The sequence below is a fragment of the Onychomys torridus genome, chromosome 2, assembly GCF_903995425.1.
Source record: "Onychomys torridus chromosome 2, mOncTor1.1, whole genome shotgun sequence".
Lineage (NCBI taxonomy): Eukaryota > Metazoa > Chordata > Mammalia > Rodentia > Cricetidae > Onychomys > Onychomys torridus.
This window is the reverse complement of record NC_050444.1, coordinates 147,381,770-147,402,234: the sequence shown is the minus strand read 5'-3', so window position 1 is coordinate 147,402,234 and position 20,465 is coordinate 147,381,770. Positions and strand designations below refer to the sequence as shown.

General features: G+C 54.4%; 1 protein-coding gene and 1 pseudogene across 3 annotated transcripts in view; both read left to right on the top strand.

Annotated features, from left to right (window-relative positions):
* Positions 1-814: 814 nt before the first annotated feature.
* Rps6ka1 (ribosomal protein S6 kinase A1) overlaps positions 815-20,465 on the top strand; it is a 38,365-nt gene continuing 18,714 nt past the window's right edge. Inside the window, exons 1-6 of one of the 3 annotated variants that reach the window (XM_036178003.1) lie at positions 815-1,115; positions 7,606-7,650; positions 16,421-16,537; positions 16,887-16,968; positions 19,301-19,381; positions 19,544-19,623. In XM_036178003.1, coding sequence (XP_036033896.1) covers positions 1,053-1,115; positions 7,606-7,650; positions 16,421-16,537; positions 16,887-16,968; positions 19,301-19,381; positions 19,544-19,623 — 468 coding nt within the window. In that variant the 5' untranslated portion in view covers positions 815-1,052. Of the gene's footprint in view, positions 1,116-7,605; positions 7,651-11,250; positions 15,616-16,420; positions 16,538-16,886; positions 16,969-19,300; positions 19,382-19,543; positions 19,624-20,465 lie in introns of those variants that run through there. The other 2 variants (XM_036178004.1, XM_036178005.1) reach the window with 2 other exon arrangements.
* Positions 5,092-5,205, top strand: LOC118578987 (annotated as a pseudogene).

Here is a 20,465-nt window from a genome sequence, read left to right as displayed (position 1 = left end):
ATCAAGCAAGCAAGCAAGCAAACACAACACACACACACACACACACACACACACACACACACCCCACGTATCTACAGGAGGCTTTTAATAAACTAACCAGCTTGTCCTTGGGCTCTCTCTCACCTGAGAATAAGTCTCATCACACCTGGGCTCTACAATCTCTTTAGGCGCAGGCCAAATACTGCCTGAGGGAATCCTCATTCCACCAGGCCTACCTAGACTTTGCCCTCTTCACAAGGCTTCAAGCTCAAACCAGACCACCATCAGGCCTGCAGCGGAAGAGACGCTGGACCTGGCCTGAAACCAGCGCCCTCAAGTGACAGGGCACAACACAGACTGGGACCGGGGGGGGGGGGGGGGGGGGGGGGGGGGGGTGGGATTGCGTATTAGGAAATCACCCTGGGGGCGCTGTGGGTCCTGGCCCTAGCCGGCTTGGGACACCGGAATCACATAAGAGAGCCCAGTGTGGGCTCCCAAGATGGGGGTGATCCTAGGGCTCGGCGAGCTGAGAGCCTGAGGACACACGGCCCAGGATCCTTTTCAAGCCTCTGTCTGGATCAGGCCCAGGACATCCCATGTAGGGTGGCAGGCCCTCCCCCTGGAGGGAGAAGGCACATCTGGGCTAAGATTCCAAATGCTGCTAGGACAGGACAACGGTGGCCCGGACGGGGTCTGCACAGGGACGCACAGCCCGGGAAGAAGAAACCCGCAGTCTCGGGTGGGCAGGGCCGAGCGCGGGCCAGGGGCTCGTTTGGAGGCGGGGCCGACTCCCAGCGCGTCCGGGGCGGGGGTCCGCGCCGGGAATGCCGCGCCGTGGGGACTGGGCGGGGCTGCTCAGGCCCCGCCCCCGCGCAGGTAGCCAATGGGCGCGGCGGCGCCGGGTGACGGAGGAGCCGAAGTGCGAGTGCCGCGGCGGCGGCGGACGGCCCAGGCAGAGCGCGAGGGGCTCGGGGGCGCGCGGGGGTCTCAGGGCAGCGGCAGGGACCCCGGGGGCCGGAGGCGGCGTAGCCCGGGGCCGCCGGGAGGAGCGCGGGCGGTTCGGCGGCGGCGCGATGCCGCTCGCCCAGCTCAAGGAGCCCTGGCCGCTCATGGAGCTGGTGCCGCTGGACCCGGAGGTGAGTGAGAGGGGCGGGGGACAGGCGCCGGCCGCCGGCCAGCCCGGATCCGCACGGGGGCGGGGCGGCCCGCGGTGTCTTTGCAGCCCCGCGAGGACGCCAGTGCCCTCTGGTCTCTAGCCCACTGCCGGCTCCACCCCCCTGTGGTCCGGGTGTGCGTGTGCAGGGGACGGTTCTGCTGGGCGCTCAGTACCCCCCTGCGGTAGCCAGGAGAGGGAACCCCACGGAGTGTTAAGGTTTGACACCCTAAGCACCCCTAGGACCCGTCCCGCTTATCATCTTTTGGGAGCCGTGGGAGGTGCCCCAATCAGTGCAGAAGGGAAAGGCTTGGGTCAGATGTCTGGGGTTCTACTAGAGACAAGGATCATGGGAATCCGGATTCTCCCCGTTCCTTCTCCCCGAGAGCTCACATGGTTCCTCCACTTCTGACCTTAGGAAGGTAGCCCTTCTGGACCCATGGCAGTTATGGAATGCGGGATGATACCACCTCTGGAGTGGAGAACCTCCTGGTTTGCTAATGACACCCGGGTCTCTTACTTCAGGTTATGCTAAAGAGTGGGGAAAGCCCTTAGACCTTGTGAAGACTGTCTCTGGAGAAGAGATTCTGCGTCCGTCTTCCTTTTCCGTAGAAAAGGCTAGGCCCTTAGGCAGTGTGGCTTCCACCACCGATAGCTCTCCCAGAAGCTGCTCCTGTCTTTCGAGGGGCTCTGTGGTCCAACCCTGAGCATGCAGGAGGCCACTTTTGGTGGTGTCCTGTGACGCTGGGATCAAGGTCAAGTCTTGAACCAGCAAGTGTAAAACTTTGCCTTGCTCTCATGCTGGGAAGGAGGCAGGTGAAACTCTGCCTTAACTGGAGCTGTTCAGGGGTACAGAAGACGGATGGAGACCTTACTTGGCCCCCAGAACCTAGATTGTTTTTCTCCTGGCTTGAACCCTTACCTATGTTTTGGACTTCAGGGCAGTCACCATATGCCCTGCCTCTCAGGACCACAGGTAGAAGGCTCTACAGTGAAGATACCAGGTCTTCAGGCACCCAGAGCATGCTGCCCCTTTAAAGGGGTGGCCTAAACTGGCTATTGGAGGGTGGGCGCGGCTGGATTAGGTAACCAACCTGAAGGCGCAATTTGGAGTAAATTGTTCTGGGATCCCTGCCATGAGGTTTTTACAGGCCCTACACAGCCCTCAGAGGTTCTCTCGCTGACTCACCCTGGTAGGTGAGGAGCACTGCCCTGTGCAGCCCCTGCTGCCTCCCCCCACCTCAGGACTGGGCACAGGGCCTGCGGGAAAGCTCAGAGGTGTATTCCTTTGCCTGGGCACGCCCCTGCCACCTGGGCCTCCAGAGGAAGCTAGAGAGCTGAGCTGGGCATGGTTCACAGTGTTGCTCTAGCAGGGAGGGTAGGGATCTAGGAGCTCTGGCCTCCTCCAGGGCAGCACTTCCTGCTTCCCTTTGGGAAATCCTGAGGCCAGGGCCAGCTTCATAGAGGGCCAGGTTAAACCAGAAACATCTTAGTTTGAATACTGTTGCACCTGAATGCAGGGAGAGGAGACTGTCGGATTTCCTGGGATGGGGAGAGGATTTCCCAATGAGCTTTACTTCAGAAATGCTGTGTGGCCCTTAGTCCATGTTCAAGCCGTCTGGGCTTCTCTTTCCAGTGGCACAGATGAGCTCCTAACTCTGCTTCCTGAGCCTGACAAGGCGCAGAACCCTGGGCACTGCTGCCCGTATGCCCTCCCCCAGGCCATGGAGGTGCCAGTGAATAACTGGGTGTTATTGTTTGGGTAACAGGAGCCATGGGGCCGTGAGGGTGTGCATTCTTCCTTGAGAACAGGGCCTTGCTGTTCTTTGTGCAGATGACATGTAAGTGATACATGTGCCTGACCTGCAGGTACTGGCGCCATTGTGGGCAGCTTCTAGCCAGGAAGGAGGCAGGTAAGGGGGCTGGCAGGGACATTTGGCAAAAGAGGTCTGGGATCTGAATTGCCCTGTCTTCCGATTGCTGTCACCACAAATGGGCTGCTGGGCCCAGGCGGAATAAACCAATTGGAAATACGGGTGAGGATGCTACCTGGGTTTTTCTTGGTTTGGGCAAAAACAGAGCCTTGTCTCCAAGCCCTGTCCTGCCGGGGCTTGCTATCTTTTGTCCATAGATGTTATGTCACTTTAATTTTCACACTTCTCAAGATAGAAATTATGACGCCCTTTTTCAGAGGGGACAGCTGAACTTGCAGATGCTAGCATGTGCGTTAATATCTGGAGCAGGATTGGAACTCGGCACTCTTACTGTTGCCCCACCAAGCAAAGGAGGCTTGAAGATGAGCGTGGGTCTGGTTTAAACTGGCACAGGTGGCAGGTACTCCCAGAGCAGCTCCGGATGTTGGCACACACTCCTGTGTCCGCAGGGCCCTTGTCCAGCCTTGGCTTGGGCTAGCAGTGTCCTGGCACTTGGCCCCCAGGCTCCAGCAGTGCCCAGGGCTGCCAGTGCCGGGCTCAGACCCCAGTTCCTGGGGCTGCTTCCTGCCTGTGGGGCACGGGCTGTCTTTCTCCATCTGCTCTGCTCCCAGCCTTGCCGGAGCTGCTGTGGACCCTTAGGTGGAGAGAAGCATGCCTGTTAGGACCCAGCTCCGACTACGGGAAGGGGTGCAGTGCTCCAGGGGTTCTGAGCAGGTGCCTGTCCTCACAAGTGGTGCTCCTGAAGAAGAGAGGAGAGTGGAGTGCTCCAAGAAGCCAAGGGGCCTTCCCTGCCCCGGGCTCTTTGCTCTGGTCCCAGGGTCTGATCTGTCTTTTTCTCCCCCTTCCTTCCCTGCTTTCTTTCCTTCCTTCCTCCCTCCCTCCCTCCCTCCCTCCCTCCCTTCCCTTCCTTCCTTCCTTCTAGGGCCTTGTTTGTGCTGGACAGGTACTCTACCTCTGAGCTAAACCTCCTCCCCTAGGCCTTTTTGCAAAATCATTATTAAAGATTTATTTGTTTTATTTGTGTGAGTGTGTGTGTGTGTGTGTGTGTGTGTGTGTGTGTGTGTGTGTGTTGGTGTCAGCAGGAGCCAGAACAGGTCATTGGGTCCCCTGAAGGTGGAGGGACAGGCAGTCGTGAGCTGCTGGCCATGTGCGCTGGGATTTGAATTCATACAGCTGTGTTTTTCCCATGTCCCACCTGTCAGACCAAAAGGGCAGATGATGGCTGCTGTCCTCTCCGTGGCCCCTTTCAGTGCTTTTTTGAGGACCAATCACTTCTCTAGAGACCTTGGGTATCAGTACTTAGAGAAGAATTATTGGGAAGGGAGGTCCCTGGACTATGCTTAAAAACACACACACGCGCGCGCACACACACACACACACACACACACACACACACACACACAAGTTGGCCCCTCCTGCCGTGTCCTCTCTCCTTCATCAGGGATTCAGGCTTGCAGACACACTGATGTCAGTTTTGGTCTCATGGCTGCCACCTGCTAGCTGTGGCGAGTCCCTGAGTGCTGAGGCTCAGCTGAAAGAGGGCAGCAGGAACCTACTCTGGCCTCCTGGCTCTCCTTGCTGGGCTGACCCTTCACCTTTCATTGGGCAGACTCTATGTTGGACCCTGGCTCAGCACTGAGGAGCCAATGAAGGACAGGTCATGCCCCCCCTTGAGTTAACCTGTGTGCTCAGTGCTGTGGGTACAGAGGAGAGAGGGAAGAGTTAGAGGCTGTGTGGGCAGAGGAGGGAGAGTTTGGATTCAGCCCCATGAGAAGAGCAGGAAGGGTTTTCTTGGTAGGGTAAGTCACGGTGCAAGTGCTTGGTCGTATTCAGGGTCTTGGGTCATTCAGTAGAAACCCCAAAGAGGGCCCAGTAGTGCTTGCTTTGACAGGATGTGTACCAAAACTGGAATGAGCTGGACAGTGGTGGGGCATGCAGAGGCAGGCGGATCTCTATGAGTTCAAGGCCAGCCTTCTCTAGAGATCGAGTTCCCGGACAGCCAGAGCTGTTACACAGAGAAACCCTGTCTGGAAAAAACCAACCAAACAAACAAACAAACAAACTGGAGTGATACACAGAAGGTTAGCATGGTCTCTGGGTGAGGATGGCACACCAGTTTATGAAGTGGTCCATCTCTAAGATGTTTCCGTAGTTACTATTGTGTATACGTGTACATGATGTGCATACATGGGCACTTATGCAGCTGCACATAGGTGGGAGCTCTCTCCTTCCACCCTTCCCTGCATTGAGGGGTCCAACTCAGGGTTTCAGGCTTGGTGGCAAGTACCTTAAACCAATGAGCCATCTCAGCAGTCCTGATGTTTAAAGCTTGAGAAAGAAGGTTCTTTTTGGCTGCCCTAAAGTGCTGTGAGGTGGATGAAAACGTCAAAATTTGTTGCCTTTATCCAGAGTGCTCTTCAGGTGAATGTAGCGTGAGTTTTCATGGCCAGCCACCTGGACAGACACTTTTGTGGTAAATGTTGTCTGACTTACTCCTTTAGCAGACCAGAAGACAAATAATTGTGTATTAGTTAGAGATGGGGAACCAGGCGGTGGGGTGGCTGCAGTGTTTCCTGCTTGTGGGCCGTCCACATGCCAGGTGTGTATATTTGTGGGCTTGACTCACTGACTGTAGCAGCTGCCCGTGAAATACATTGTTTTCATCCCCCATTCTACAGGGGAGGAGATTGAGCTGTGAGAAGTAAAATGACCTCCTCAGGGTCATGCAAATGTAGAAGCCAGAATTTGAACTCACTTCTTTATTTGTTTGCTTGTTTACTTATTTATTCACTTACCCATTTGTTTGTTTGTTTATTATGTATACAGCCTGTATGACTGCAGGCCAGAAGAGGGCACCAGATCTCATTACAGGCGGTTGTGAACCACCATGTGGGTGCTGGGAATTGAACTCAGGACCTCTGGAAGAGCAGTCAGTGCTCTTAACCACTGAGCCATCTCTCCAGCCCCTGAACTCATTTCTTAACCCTTGGGCTGGGTACTTGGAGATAATGGCCGTGAGTTTCATGCTGAGGAACTGGGACTTGATTCTAGCTTTGTCTCGGTCACAGAGGATGTGCGGTTTTCAGTGAACAGTGACTGAATGGAGCGATGTGGAGGAAGCTGAGGGTTTGGAGTACCTGTGCAGGGCTGGGGCAGGGGCTGGTGGGCAGGCTGTGATTGATGGTGGGACAGTACCTCTGTGACAGCTAGTCTACTGGGTAAACTGGACTCAGCAAAGGCTAGCCCTGCCCTTAGGCCCTGACCAATCTGTCCATTCTCGTGTGTGTGTGTGTGTGTGTGTGTGTGTGTGTGTGTGTGTGTGTGTGTGTATCCATATGACACTTGGACTTGGCTCTTGGGGAGCATTAGGGGCATTAGGGGGGCTCAGGGCAGGAAGGACGACCTGGCAGGCGGGGGGAGGGGGCAGGCACTCCAGGAGCAAAGGAATTACATGTAATAGGTAGCAGCTGTACCTGCTGCCGCCAAGCAAGGCCAGAGCTGCCCTGTGGACCTGGCTCTTGGCTCCAAAGTCCTCATCTTAGGGAACCTCCTGTCTGTCTCACTGTACTCGATCCGGGCCAGGAAGGTGGGGACGGCTTCTTCAGTTGGGTTTCTGACCTCATCGCATGTAGGAATAGAGAGACCAGGATGTGTAGTTTTCTTCTGGGGTGAAGTCCAGGAGAAACAGCATAGCTCAGAGGTGGGTCTTACACCTGCCTCTCCCTGCAGGTTACCTACTGGCTGTGGTAGAGGCCACTCTGCACAGGCCTTTCCTTAGCAATCCCTACATTTGGGGTCACATTTCAGATCGCTACTTTTCAGTTGTGTCAGGGTCCTGGGGTCCTCCTCTACCTCTTGAGCCAGGGCCTAACCCCTAGGACTGTCAGAAAGACTAAACGGTGCCACAGGTGTGCAGTGAGCCCAACCTTCGCGTGTGGCGGGCATGCATATCTGCTCTCCTGGGACTCCCCATTTATTGGGAAGGGCGAGTCCGTATGTGACCAGTGGTACGGTAGAGAAATGCAAAGGTGTGGTGGATACAGCCATCACTGCGAGGGTTCTCAAAGTGTAGGGCAGGGCTCAGGGAGGGACACCTGCCCCAACTTTGTCCTCTTCCATCCTTATAGCAATTTGTGGAAGTTAGGGTATCTATCCCAGTGGTCCAGATTGGGAAACTGAGGCCTCTCATGGTTGGTTAGTTTGCAAATGGTTGCACGATCTGCCTTGGCAGAATGTGGCTGTGTGTGCCTTCTCCCTAGGAAGGGGTGCTATTTGAGTTGAGACTTTGTAGCTGATGGGGTGTTTGGTAAGCAGAGGGAGATTGGGTATTCTGAATCCTGGGAATATTCTGCCTGTGTTGGGAGGGGCTGTTGCTAGAGGACTTGGATTCTTGCACAGTGAAGTAGAGGTGGAGAGGACCCATGGAGAAATAACTTGTCTCTACGGCCTCCCTGGCTATTGGGAACAGCCAAGGATGGAGTCCCAGGATGCGTCTGTCTCCCTGAAGATGAATTGTGACATTCTGTTTCTCTTTTCCAGAATGGACAGGCCTCAGGGGAAGAAGCTGGACTTCAGCCATCCAAGGTGAGGACCAGGGATGGCGGGTAAAGTTGTGGCCATGAAGAAGAGAGCGTTGCTCTTGTATCAGCTGGATGTGAAGGCCTTGGCTTCTCTTCCCTTTGTGTAGCTTGGCCCTCCTCCTCTGACTCTGTCTATGCTCAGGGCAGACTGGTTTCAGCGTTCCTTTCTCAAAGATGAGGAAGAGCCCTGTGCCCAGAAAGGGTGGGGACAGGGACAGGATCCAGGAATTCTGGTGTCTGTCACCCAGGACACTTCCTGGGGTTATGTACTTGTAGTTTGGGCCTAAGGAGTACTTGGAGAGGTCTGTGTACTCCTTGGTGGGTAGGGCTGGGGCAGCAAGGGCCTGGGAACATTTGGGCCTGGGAACTGGAATGGTGGGCCTGGGAGCCTGGTGGCTCTTCTGTCCTGACCGCGCCCAGTGCCTCCCAGATGGTTTCTTGGGACTCCCAGCTCCCAAACTGAGGCATGTCCCCTTCTCCTAGCTGCCTCTGTCCCCTCTGGATGCTTACCCCTTGCTGGCTTTTTATTTTAAAAAAAAATTACTGTTTTTATTTTTTAAACAGGATCGTACCATATAACTGGCTGGCCTGGAACTCACTATTTAGACCAGGCTGGCCTCAAACACAGAGATCCACCTGCCTCGGCCTCCCAAGTGCTGGGAAAGGTGTATGCTACCATGCCCAGCCCAAAAAAATGTATGACACTTGTTTGTTTGTTTGTTTTTGTTTTTCTAGGCAGGGTTTCTCTGTGTTGCCCTGGCTGTCCTGGAACTCGCTCTGTAGCCCAGGCTGGCCTCAAACTCCAAGATCCACCTGTCTCTGCCTCCCAAGTGCTAGGATTAAAGGTGTGTGCCACCACTGCCCAGCAGCACTTTTCTTTGATAATTTAGTGTGTGCCCTTGTGTATATGCGTGTGCGTGTGCATGACCCTGGACGTGTGGAAGTCAGAGGACAACCTGCTGATGTCAGTTCTTCTGTCATGTAGATGCCAGGGGTCAACCTCAGTTTGTCAAATGGGCAGCAGCCATCTTTATCTTCTAGTTACCTCACCAGCTCCTGTGTGATCTTAGTTGGGCACCTTGTCCTCTCTGAGCCCGGGCTTCCTCATATCTGTAGCAGGAAGAACCATACCTCAGTCATAGAGAGCCGTGATGTCACAGAGATAGTGGGCTCGAGGGGCTTTGGAAGCCCTCTGGGCAGGGTCTGTGCAAACCCAGGCCCCAGGCACTCTCCCCACCCAGAAACTCTTCTGCGCTGAGTGTCTGTCCTCATCTATAAGTTGGGGACTAGGCCTTTCCCCCCGGACTGAGTGAAGGACAGATAAGGTGGTAACTGCCAGGCATGCACTGGTACATTACTCAGTCCTCCTTCCTCCCCACGGCCCCACCCTCTAGCCTGGGTCAGGCCAGCTATAGGCAGGACCTTTGAGTTGGAGTCAGGGTTGGTACTGGTGTTTACATTGATTTAGCTTCCTAAGATAAGGTAACTGAGCTGGGTGTGGTGGAGCCACGTGAGAGAAGTAGGCCCCTACCCCCTCCTGCTGTTGGTTACTATAACAACAGGGCCTTGGGGGCCAGTAAGCATGTAGCTTGGACCTTGGTTATCTCTGACCGTGTCTGGAGATTCCATGCACAAAGGAACTCCCTCTGGTTTCCTTAGAATAAGATGAAGGAGCCGTGGTGTGACAGTGGTGTCCCCAGGGGAGAGTTGTGCCTTCAGATCTTGGGTTTGGAGGTTCAGGGGGCTCTGAGTAAAGGTTTTGGGGAGCTGGTAGTGGGCTCAGTTTGTTATCTCAAGAGTCAAAGGGGCTGGGCCTGGTGTTGCGGCTGTGATCCCTGTGCTTGGGAGGTAGAAACGGGAGAATCAGGAGAAAATCATCCTCTTGTACGTAGTCAGTTTTAGACTAGTCTGGGCTACATGAGACCCTGTCTCAAAACCAACCCAAGCCAGGCAGTGGTGGCGCACGCCTTTAATCCCAGCACTTGGGAGGCAGAGGCAGGTGGATCTCTGTGAGTTCAAGGCCAGCCTAGTCTACAGAACGAGAAGATCCAGGACAGGCACCAAAACTACATAGAGAAACTCTGTCTCGGAAAAAAACCAAAGGAAAAAAAATTATAAAACCAACCCAAAAGATTGGCTAACTTGGGGAGGAAGCTTGTCTAGGCAGGAACCTTTATTCATTCCACAACCTAAAGCACTGAGGTGGAAGGTCCTGGTGCAGGAGGTGGCTCAAGGTTTTCAGTAGTGAGGCAAAGACAGGGTTTCTTTCTGTAGCCTTGGCTATCTAGGAATTTGCTATGTACACCAGGCTGGTCTCAAACCTGCAAAGACACACCTGCCTCTGCTTCCCGAGTGCTGGGATTAAAGGTGCACACCACCACCCGGCTTTGTGCTCGGTTTTTATTCTTTTTTAGGTTTATTTTTTATCTTATGTGTATGGGTGTCTTGCCTTTATGTATGTCTATGCCTCACAATTGTGTAGTACCAGAAGAGGCCAGAAGAGGGCGTCAGATCCTCTGGAATTGGAATTAGAGATGATTGTCAGCGGGCATGTAATTGCTGGGAATCAAACCTGGGTCCTTTGGAAGAGCAGTCTTGTTACTGATAAGTCTCTTAAACAATAAATCGAATCTCCAGCCCTGTTTAGAGTTTTCAGAGGTAGAACTACATTTTCCAGATGAGAAAACTGAAGTCTTACATCACATGGAGCTGGGGGAGGGGGGGGTCAAGCCTTGTTTGACCAGAGCCGCATTCCATGAGTACAGTGTGCTGAAGAGGAAGGGCACTGGATATCTACCGTTCCCCCCTCCCCCCCAGCACTGAGTGTGAGCTCATCAGCAACGGCTTGAAGATCCTCAGTGGCCACGGCTGGGCTGAGCACACTAGTGGGTGTGCAGCGTATGGCCCGGAACTTATCGTTGTCTGGTGGATGGAACAGGCAGATTGTCCTTCATCACGTATTTGTGCACCGAATTGTTTCACTGAAAGAGACCCCTTGCCCAAACTGCTGGACACCTCCAGCCCCAGAGAGCACCCAGGTGCGGAGAGAGGTGGAGACAGGAACGCTGTGGTTGGTGCTAAGATGGAGAAATAACATGGTCATGGGGTCATAGAACCTGCATATAACACTTCCCCCCCCCCCCCCCAGTAGAGTGATTAGTGATCCTAGCCTCAGCCAGCATCATCTGAGCTCTTGGCTGAGTGTGAAGCAGAGAGGTGGCCTCCTGTGTGTGGCAGGTGAGGGAAGGCTGGGTGGGCTCTGGGGGACCTGACGACCACTACCTTCCCTGCATAGTTAGCATTTGGCTGGGCTTTGCGTAGCAGGATGCATGCCTTCCAGGTGGAGGGGAGGAGACAGGTGGACTAGGGAGCCAGGCAGTCTGAATCCTGTTCCTGTGACTTGTTTGCCTTGCCTGGGGCAAGTTACTCTTCCGAAAGGGCAGAATAGAGCCTAACGGTGAGCGCAGAAGAGCCTATCTTGCTGGGCGTGATGGCAAAGGTGCTTAATCACAGAGGCAGGTGGATCTCCTTAGTTCAAGGCCAGCCTGGTCTACTTACTGAGGTCCAGGTCAGCCAAGGCTGTATATCAAGACCTTGTCACAAAACAAAACAAAACAAAACAAAACCAAAAAAGAACCTAGCTCTTAGGGCCACCTGGAAGAGAGAATGTACTGTGTACAAATTAAAGCATCCAGGGTTTGTGCCCAGTGCTGGTATCTAACACTGGCTTCTGTGTCTATTACTGCTGGAAAGAGGGTTGGGGCTTAGTGTTGACGGCAGGGCAAGTACTCCTCGGGTCCCTTTAACTTCTGTATACTCTCGGTCTTCGAAGGGCCCCACTCCCTCTCCCTCTCCTCTCCTGGGAGTGGACTGGGCAACCCAGGCCCCCTCCCCTGGCGATCTCCGGAGCTGGACCCCTTTGAAGCGCCTGCAGGTCTATTTTGAGAGCTGATTTCTCCCGCCTCCCTTCCTCTCTTCCTGTTTATGAAACCCTGATCCCTCCCGGATCCCTGGTGCTCCCCTGGCCCTGGAGCTTAGGCAGGATGTGACTCTGGGCTTTAGGGAGCCTCAGGCAGGTATTGAGAGAAACTTCTCTTGGGTGACCGGAACTAACCAAATTACCTGCTTAGCACCTGGGACGCATGCCTGGGCTCTCTTCCTTTAGCCTGCCCTGGGGAGAGCCTGTGGTCCAGAAGAGAGAGGTTTTGTTTACTCCTTTCTCCGTGGCCCACTTGGCTTCTAGAGAGCCTTCATTTGAACAGAGGAGGGCTGATTCCCAGATAACGAGTTTTTGCCTGGGAGCACCTGGCTCGCCCCGAGTCATTGCTTCACTTCTTAAACGCCTTGCTCACAGTGCTCTTTCTCAGCATGGACCCTTTTTTTTTTTTTTAGTCCCTTTCTGTCCAGCAAATACCTGTTCGTCCTCAAGAGCCAGCTGGACTGTCTCATCTAGAAAGGGTTCCCGGACCTCACCACCCTGACAGTCTCTCTACCTCCGGGCAGCTTAGCACCTTAACCCTGTGGCAGGACAGTTGTGTTTTGTTACCAGGTATTTCTTTTTGGAGCTACCTGAGGATCAGACCCAAGCCAGCCTTAGCTGTCTGTGTGTGTGCTTCCTGGCATCTGTCTCCCACCTGGGCAAAGCAGGGGCCAGGAGCTGTCAGTCATGTCCAAAGGAGAGGCGCAGGTCTCTAGTGCATACAGGAAGGCCTTGATGGAGATGTCAGGGTGGGAGTGGGCGTGGGGTCAGCGATGAAGTTTGGGGGAGTTTTGGCTGGCTCGGGAGCAGGCTTTTTAGTCTAACCCTTAGCTGTCCCCTATGTCATCCACATGGGGCTTGTCATTTTCCGTTGAGTCCTATTTGCTTATCGCTGAAAGTGGAAGAGGAGCCTTCCTTGGGAACCATGCCAAGCCCAGGCCTGGTGGATCTATCTCAGCAAAGGCTGGAGGAAGGAGTGACCGTGTGGTTAAATGACCATGTGACGGGAGACTCGGGTCTCATTGCTCCTTCCCCGGCCTGACCTGGTACCTGGGACCAGCCCCTCCCTCGGGATGCCTAGGCATGCTGGGAGTCATACCTGGAAGGCCCTGCAGATTCTGCCACCAGGAGAAAGGATGGTTGGTAGCCATTGGGGCCAGCGACTAAGAAGGGCTTGACCATAGTGAGCAGGACACCCAGAGTAGAGCTCCTAGGGGGCAAGGTTCAGATGCTGTGGCTCTGGGCTTTTCTTCCTGCTGCTCTGTGGAGGAGCAGGAACAGGACTCAGGAATGTAAGCTGATGTCTGTCCCCCCCAATACCCATCAGAGGCCTCAGGTCCTCACACAGTTCAGCAAAGGCAGTTTGAGGCCATTTCCTTCCTCTGCCCCTTCTGGTACCCTGCTCACCACAGCGCTTCTTTCCTTGTTTAGGGGACTCGCGGGTTGAGGGAACCTGGTGTAGGTGTTTGTGGCCAGTCTTCGGGCAAGCTGCCCTGCCTGAATCAGCAGCAGGCACTTCGGTCTTGGGGAGGAATCTTTCACAACTCCACAGGCCATCTACCACACACTTATCAGAGCCTGTGAGGAAGGGAAGGGGAAGTACAGTGTGCGGGAGGGGCATGTGTTTCTCCACTGCGCTGTCTAGAAAGGGTTTCCGATTACCAGCCTGCGCGTATCTGTTGGTTCCTGTGAGTGTGTTAATGACAGGAGATGCAGCCCCACAGAAAGGGATGGGCCTGGTCCTCTCCTGCCCTCAGGAGCCCATTCCTCTTCTTGGGTCTTCTGACTTATTGTCCATCCCGGGTCTTAAGATTAGTGTGTCTGAACAGAAACAGGATGAGGCAGGGTGCTGCCTGCTCTGTGGGGGAAGGGGTGTCTCAACTCCGGGCTGGGCCTTGCTGACTTCTGTCCTATATGTTCCTGGGGAGCCCGTAGTGTGTATGTTTTCAAGTGCTGAATACATACTGTGTGTGCATCTCTTCGCCATGTGCCTTGTGTCTACATTCCTGTCTTCCCTCCTTGGGGGTCAGGGGACAAAAAGGGAGATACCTTTGGGCTCTGCTCTCCCTGGGTCATAGCTTGGGGTCTGCAGTGCCCTCTCCTTATCAGGGGAGCCTAACCCATCTTGAGTTCCTCCTTTCTGCGAAGAGGGAAGTGAGGAGAGGAGCCAGAGACCCTGCCTTCTGGGCTAGGAAGGCTAACAAAAGCAGAAGTCACAGGAGTAACAGGCCCCTCCGGCCAGCAGCGTGAGTCCCACCATGCAAACCCCAGCAGATTTCCCCAGGGTTGAGAGAGACTCCGGCTTCTGTCCCAGAAAGGTGAGGAGATGAGTCTGTCGTCATGACTCTGGGCACGGCATAGGTTTGGGGAAAGCTCTCTGTCCCCAGTGGGTCTTCTCAGGCAGACAGTGGACTTAAGCAGCTGATCCTGGGGTGGGGTGAGCTGAATCGCTGTGTGGCCTCGGCCTAACTGCAGCCAAGTCTTCTGCCTGATCCCCCAAATGACTCTGGGGGACTGATTTGCCTGCAGTGTTCTTTGGTTAGATGGTGCTGTTGAGATCCTTGGAGTCCCCGAGAGTGACAACTTGGAATGGGAAGTCCCAGACCAGCTTTAGGGCTGAGAGAGAGGGCAGGCTCCAGTGGGCAGGAAGTGGGCTCTGGCTGACTTACCTGCCCACCCTTTCCTGGCACTTGAGGCTGCTGACTGCAGTCAGGCAGGACCCAGAGGAGGGACTTGCCTCAGGACAGCTCTGCCATTGGTCTGTCTTGAACCTGAACCACAGTTCCCTGTTCCCTCAGCGGGGCCAGAGGTTTTAGAGATATTTAGGTCAGAGTTCACTTAAGAGGTGGCTCTCTCAGCCTCTCCTTCAATCCTGGGGCCACCTAGGAAGTCCCTGGGAAAGTTTTGGAAGACCCCACAGAGATGGGATTGCGCACAGGCTCTGTCCTGGGGCCGGTAGCTTGTTTCCCCTGTGTCTTCCCACCCTAAGCACTTGAGAAAGAGCCTCCAGCTCTGCCGTGGCCCTTCCCTGGGGATCCCTGCCCTGCCACCTGCCTGGGTTTGCCCTGGATGCCTGTCAGTCTGTGGAGGTTTTAAACTCTGCCTGGCTCTCCGCTGCCAGCACTCTCTCTCTTGTTGGGTTCCAGGACCTGTCTCTAATTGATAAGTGCCTGTCTTCATGAATTGGGTGCATGATAAATGTTGAGTGGCTCCTTTTGTCTCTGCATGTCCACATGAGTCTCTGTCTCTCATGGGCATGAGCTCCCTCCTGTGTAGTGGTTTTATGTTCTTGCCTTTGCCTCTTGGTACAGGTTTCCCACCCATCTCTGTATTGAACATGTGTGCCTGTCTGCCTCTGTCTGTCGGGTAATGGTCCCAGTCCATCTCTTGCTGCCTGGGGATATGTCCTTATATTATGCCTCCCTGTCTGATGAATGTTTATGTACATGTACAGAGTGTATGTATGTCTTCTGGCCCCTGCCTGATGGGTGTCTGTCCTTGTCTGCTGCTACATACTAGATGCCTATCTGTGCCGACTTTGTCAGGTCCCTGTTTTAGGTCCTATCTGCTCAGCAGCCGGGCTGGGCTGGGGCTTTCTCTTTGTAGGCCTACAGGGAGGATGAAGGGGAGGGCCAGAGGGCAGACCTCAGGCACCGGGGAGTAGGGGGAGAGAGAAGAAGGAGTGAGGGTGGAAGCCAGGAGCTGGGAAACCACAGGCCCTGTGTGATTGGCTGTCTTGGGCCTGGCCCAGCCCCCGCGCCCTCACCCTGCACATCCGCCTTGGGCCCAGCCACCTCCTCGGCAGTCCTGGTGGGTTGTTACCTACCCTTGCCATGGTGCCGTGGCCCTGCCGGGCGGATGGAGCAGGACCCCAAGCTGCCCCGTCTGCGGCTCAGGGCCCTGCTCCCCTGGCTGCTCAGGAAGCAACGGTCCAGGATCAGCCAGGCTCTGCCTGGCCCTGGCCCTGGCTCTGGTCCCCAGCAGGACTCGGTAAGTATACCCGGATATCTGGTCCTGGCTTGTAGTGGCCCCTGGAACAGGTGTTAGGCAGCCAGTGTAACCTAAGTTAGCTTTTGACTCTCCTGGCCCTGCTAGATGACCAGACCTTGTCTGAACTTACTTCCTGGGGAAGTAAGGAGGCATCTCGGTGCTTCAGGGCAAGACTGGCAGATTAGAAGGCCAGAGAGGTCCCAGAACAGCAGTGACCAGACAAGGGCTCCTAGATGCTTATCAAGGGAAGTTTGGTGGGACATAGCGTCTTTAGCCTTAACCCTCAATTGCTCCACATGGGCTCTGAGTGGGTTGAGAGGGATGTCTGAGTGACTCTTGGGTCTCTGTGTACCTCAGTCTTATCCATACAACCAGGAGGTGTGCCTCATCTCATCCTGACTAGCAAAAAAGGCCCAGCTCTACCTCCCCATTATGAGCTCAAACCTGACTTCCTATTGTGGCCAAACCCAAACAGTTGGGGGGAGGGGAGCCTCAAGGGCGGGCCTAAGAAGGTCCCTACACCAGAACCAAGGCTTGAGTCCAACTCATCTTGGCCATGTCTTTACCTTCCTTTGGGTCTGAGCAGGCCCATGTATCCATGCCACAGGAACAGGGCCTCACCTGAGTTGGCATTCTGGTAGTTGGCCTTCTTGGCCTTTGAGACGCTGCTGGTACCCATGAGCCTGAAGGCTGTGGGGGGAGTGGTCTGTTGGGCCTCTTTTTATCTGGTGGGATGCCTTGGATAAACTGTATGCCATGTTGCCCGGGAAAGGCTCCACAACTACCACCTCTGTCCACCTGTCAGGATGAGGGCGTCCTCAAGGAGATCTCCATCACACACCACGTCAAGGCTGGCTCCGAGAAGGCTGATCCATCCCATTTTGAGCTCCTTAAGGTTCTGGGCCAGGGATCCTTTGGCAAAGTAAGTCAGAGAGTTCCTTATTGGGAGAGCACTGCAGGTCATGTCTGAGGTGGGGGGCACCACAGGTCATGTGACTGAGGTAGGGGGGCACCACAGATCATGTCTGAAGTGGAGGGGGTACCACAGGTCATGTCTGAGGTGGGGGAAAACCACAGGTCATGTCTGAGGTGGAGTGTCAGGTTACTTGAGAGTCCACCAAAGGACCAGAGGACAAGGGTAAGAGGTCACCTTGATAACCCCAAGAGAGCAGAAGGTCCCCTTGGGATCCCAGGGTCAATGTGGAGGCCGCGAGCCAGCCGGGTCAGCCACCTCTCACCTGCTCCCTGGTTTTCCTGCCCCCCCATCTCAGGTCTTCCTGGTTCGCAAGGTCACCCGGCCTGACAGTGGGCACTTGTATGCCATGAAAGTGTTAAAGAAGGCAACGTTGAAAGGTGAGTATGAGTACTTCCCTGGGCGGAACTGAAGCTGGGCTGAGGATGAGGAGGAAGGCCAGGCCGCAGGGTTGTGGAGCTGATGTAGGAGGAGCCTGTTGTCAGGAGCCTCTAGGATGGAGGTGGAAAGCAAGCCGGCACTCAGCTCCCCCCTCCCCTCCTCTAAAACCAAGTGAAGGGCTAGTGGGGTGCAGAATGTTTGGGGGTGGGAGATTCTGAGCTATTACATTGTTGGGCAAAAGTGTTGTATTGACAGAGTTGGTTCATGATGCCCAAGGGGGACCTCTCTGGCCCCTGGGAGGTTCAGGGCATGAGAGAAGTGGCCGGGAGCCTGAGGGTGTAGAAGCTGGGGACCCATAAGAGAAGATGAATTGGGGGCAAGGCCACAGAGTTAGGTGACAGAGAGGTTCAGAAAGGAGCCCCAAGCCAAAACCCAGAGTTCTGGAGACTTAGAAAGTGTATGCAGATGGCTGGTGGTTGGCTGTGGGTCCGTTGTTGATTCTGATTGGTCTGGGAGCCAGTGTGGCCAGAAATCAGGTGGAGACCAGGGGCTGTAACATGGAGAAAGGGAGGGGTCATCTGTAAGGACAGAGCTGTCCTTGTCCTACCAAGGGCTGTCTGCTAGATGGTAGTGGCTTTAATGTAGCTGGCAGTAGATCTTCCCTCAGGAGACATCATGGAACCCGGAGGGGAGGAGAAAGATAAGATACCGTCCCTACCATAAGGGGCTCATGGACTGGGTGGGAGAGCCTTGCCGTGGCCTGGCAGTGAGGTAGAGCAATGCCAGGCTTGTGTGCATGGGTGCCCAGGCCAAGGAGTTGAGGGATGGGCATAGACTCATAGAAGTCAGGTGAGAGGTCTGGGAACTCTGCAGGGGAAATGTAGGACCTGTGCCTTGAAGGATGCTGAGAATTTACCAGAACAAGATGGTAAGGTTTGGACCCCGGGGAAGGAGGAGCCATGTCCCTGAGGTGCCTGGAAATATGAGGGGTGGTTGAAAGAGGCTGCACTCGCTAACTGCAGCATGGCCCCTGCCACATCTGGATTAAAACAGTAAGAAGTGGTGGGACGGGCGGTACCAGCACCGTGGAAGCCCAGAGCGCCCGCCCTGGCCTGCAGAGATGCTTCCTGGAAGTGGTGGGGTCTGAACCCAGTCAACCAAAAACCTGTTGGTGGTCAGAATTGGCCTGGCGACTTCTGTTCTTTATCCCCACCCCCACCTGACATTCATGAGCCCTTCAGTGGAAGCATGTTGGAGGTAGAGGCAGAAGGATCAAAAGTTCAAGGCCTGTGGTGGCTGCATAGTGACTCTGAGGCAAACCCGGACTGCATGGAAGCTTGTCTCAAAGAATCCTCTGTGGTGATAGACTGTGGACCCTAATAAAATTTGCCTGAAGATCAGAGACCAGAACAAGCCACTAGATTGAACATACAGGCCAGGCAGTGGTGGCACACACCATTCTTTAAATCCTAGCACTTGAGAGGCAGAGATCCACCTGGATGTCTGTGAATTCAAAGCCACCCTGAACTACATGAGATTGATTCAGTCTAGGAGAGAAACAGAGCCAGGCAGTGGTGGCACACAGCTTTTTTTTTTCTTTTTGGAGCTGAGGATCGAACCCAGAGCTTAGCGCTTGAGCAAGTATTTACCACTGAGCTAAATCCCCAACCCGAGCTAAATCCCCAACCCGGCACACAGCTTTATTAGGAAGGATGAGACAGGAAGTGATGGCTGGGTGGAGAAAGGTATATAAGGCATGAGGAGACAGCAACTGAGACTTTTTCAGGCTGAGGAGTCCCAGAGCTAAGACGTGACAGTGGCTTGTTCCTTTGTCTCTCTGATCATCAGGCAAATTTTATTAGGGTACACAACATATCACCACAATCCTCCCCAGCAACGAAAACGAAGAAGAAGAAAAAAAACATTGATAAACAATGCTTGTGAAGAATGTCTGCTTAGCCCCACCCAAGAATCACATTTTACTGTTGCATTTCATTCTTGTGGAAATGGAAAGGGAATTAATAAAGGTGTGCTGAAGGAGGTACACAGTCAAAGTCTGGGGACCTCAGGAAATAGAGGCGCAGGATGTTCAGTGGCTCTAGAACATGGTGGAAGAGTAGGACACCAGGACTCTGCTGTTCATGAGCAGCGAGAGCAAGAACAGGCCGGGGAGCCAGAGCAGTGTGGGGGGAGAGAGCAACTGAATGCCCCCAAGGGTCAGAGAGCCTGGGGGTGCAGACTCGGAAGGATGAGTGGGACCGGCACGTGGATCTGGGCTTGGGGAGGCTGTGTGGTGTGTGGAGACTTCAGTGACTTCCTTTCTCTGGCCAGTGCGTGACCGTGTCCGCACCAAGATGGAAAGAGACATCCTTGCTGACGTGAACCACCCATTCGTGGTGAAGCTACATTATGGTGAGCTCACAGACCCTGTCCGGTGCCACCTCAGTGTCCGCCCTGCCTGTGACGCTCCTTGTCCCCTGCCCCACCTCTCATGGGCCAGCCCTCGGGAGCCAAGAGCAGAGGCACTGGTCACAAGGCCCAGCTGACTCCACCTTCGCTTCTGTCCTCTCTTAGCCTTCCAGACTGAGGGCAAGCTCTACCTTATTCTGGACTTCCTGCGTGGTGGTGACCTGTTCACACGACTCTCAAAGGAGGTAAGTGACATCCCGCTGCTGGGGATGTGATGCAGAGACCCTTCCCGGGGCCTTGTGAAGAACACTCTGAGTGTGGCCTAGGCCTGTAACTTCCCGGCTTGACAGTCCCCGAACTCAAGAAATGTCACCTGACCTGAAAGAGAGGCCACCCCTGGCAAAGCCTCTGTGAGTTTCTCTAAGGATAGGCTGAAGACGAACGGGTAAATGTGACCATTCTCTCTAGTTGCTGAGGGAATCTCTCAACACTTGCAGTAGAGTGCCAAGGGCTGTGCTGGTCCAGGGAAAAAGAGAGCTCACACACACACACACATACACACACACACACAGACACACACACACACACACACACACACACACATAGACACACACACACACAGAGACATACACACACACACACACGTAGACACACACACACACACACACACACACACACACAGACACACACACACAGAGACACAGACACACATACACACACACAGAGACACAGACACACATACACACACACACACACACACACACACACACACACACACACAGAGACACAGACACACATACACACACACACACACACACACACACACACACACACTAGAAGTAAGGTTCTTGCCAAGCAGTGGTGGTGCACGCCTTTAATCCCAGCACTCAAGATGCAGAGGCAGGTGGATCTCTGTGAGTTCGAGGCCAGCCTGGTCTACAGAGTGAGTTCCAGGACAGGCACCAAAACTACACAGAGAAACCCTGTCTCGAAAAAACAAAAAAAAAGTAAAGTCTCGTTGCTACAATCCCCTCTAGCCCCCTGTAGGTACACATTTTTTGTTTCGTTTTTCCAGACAGAGTTTCTC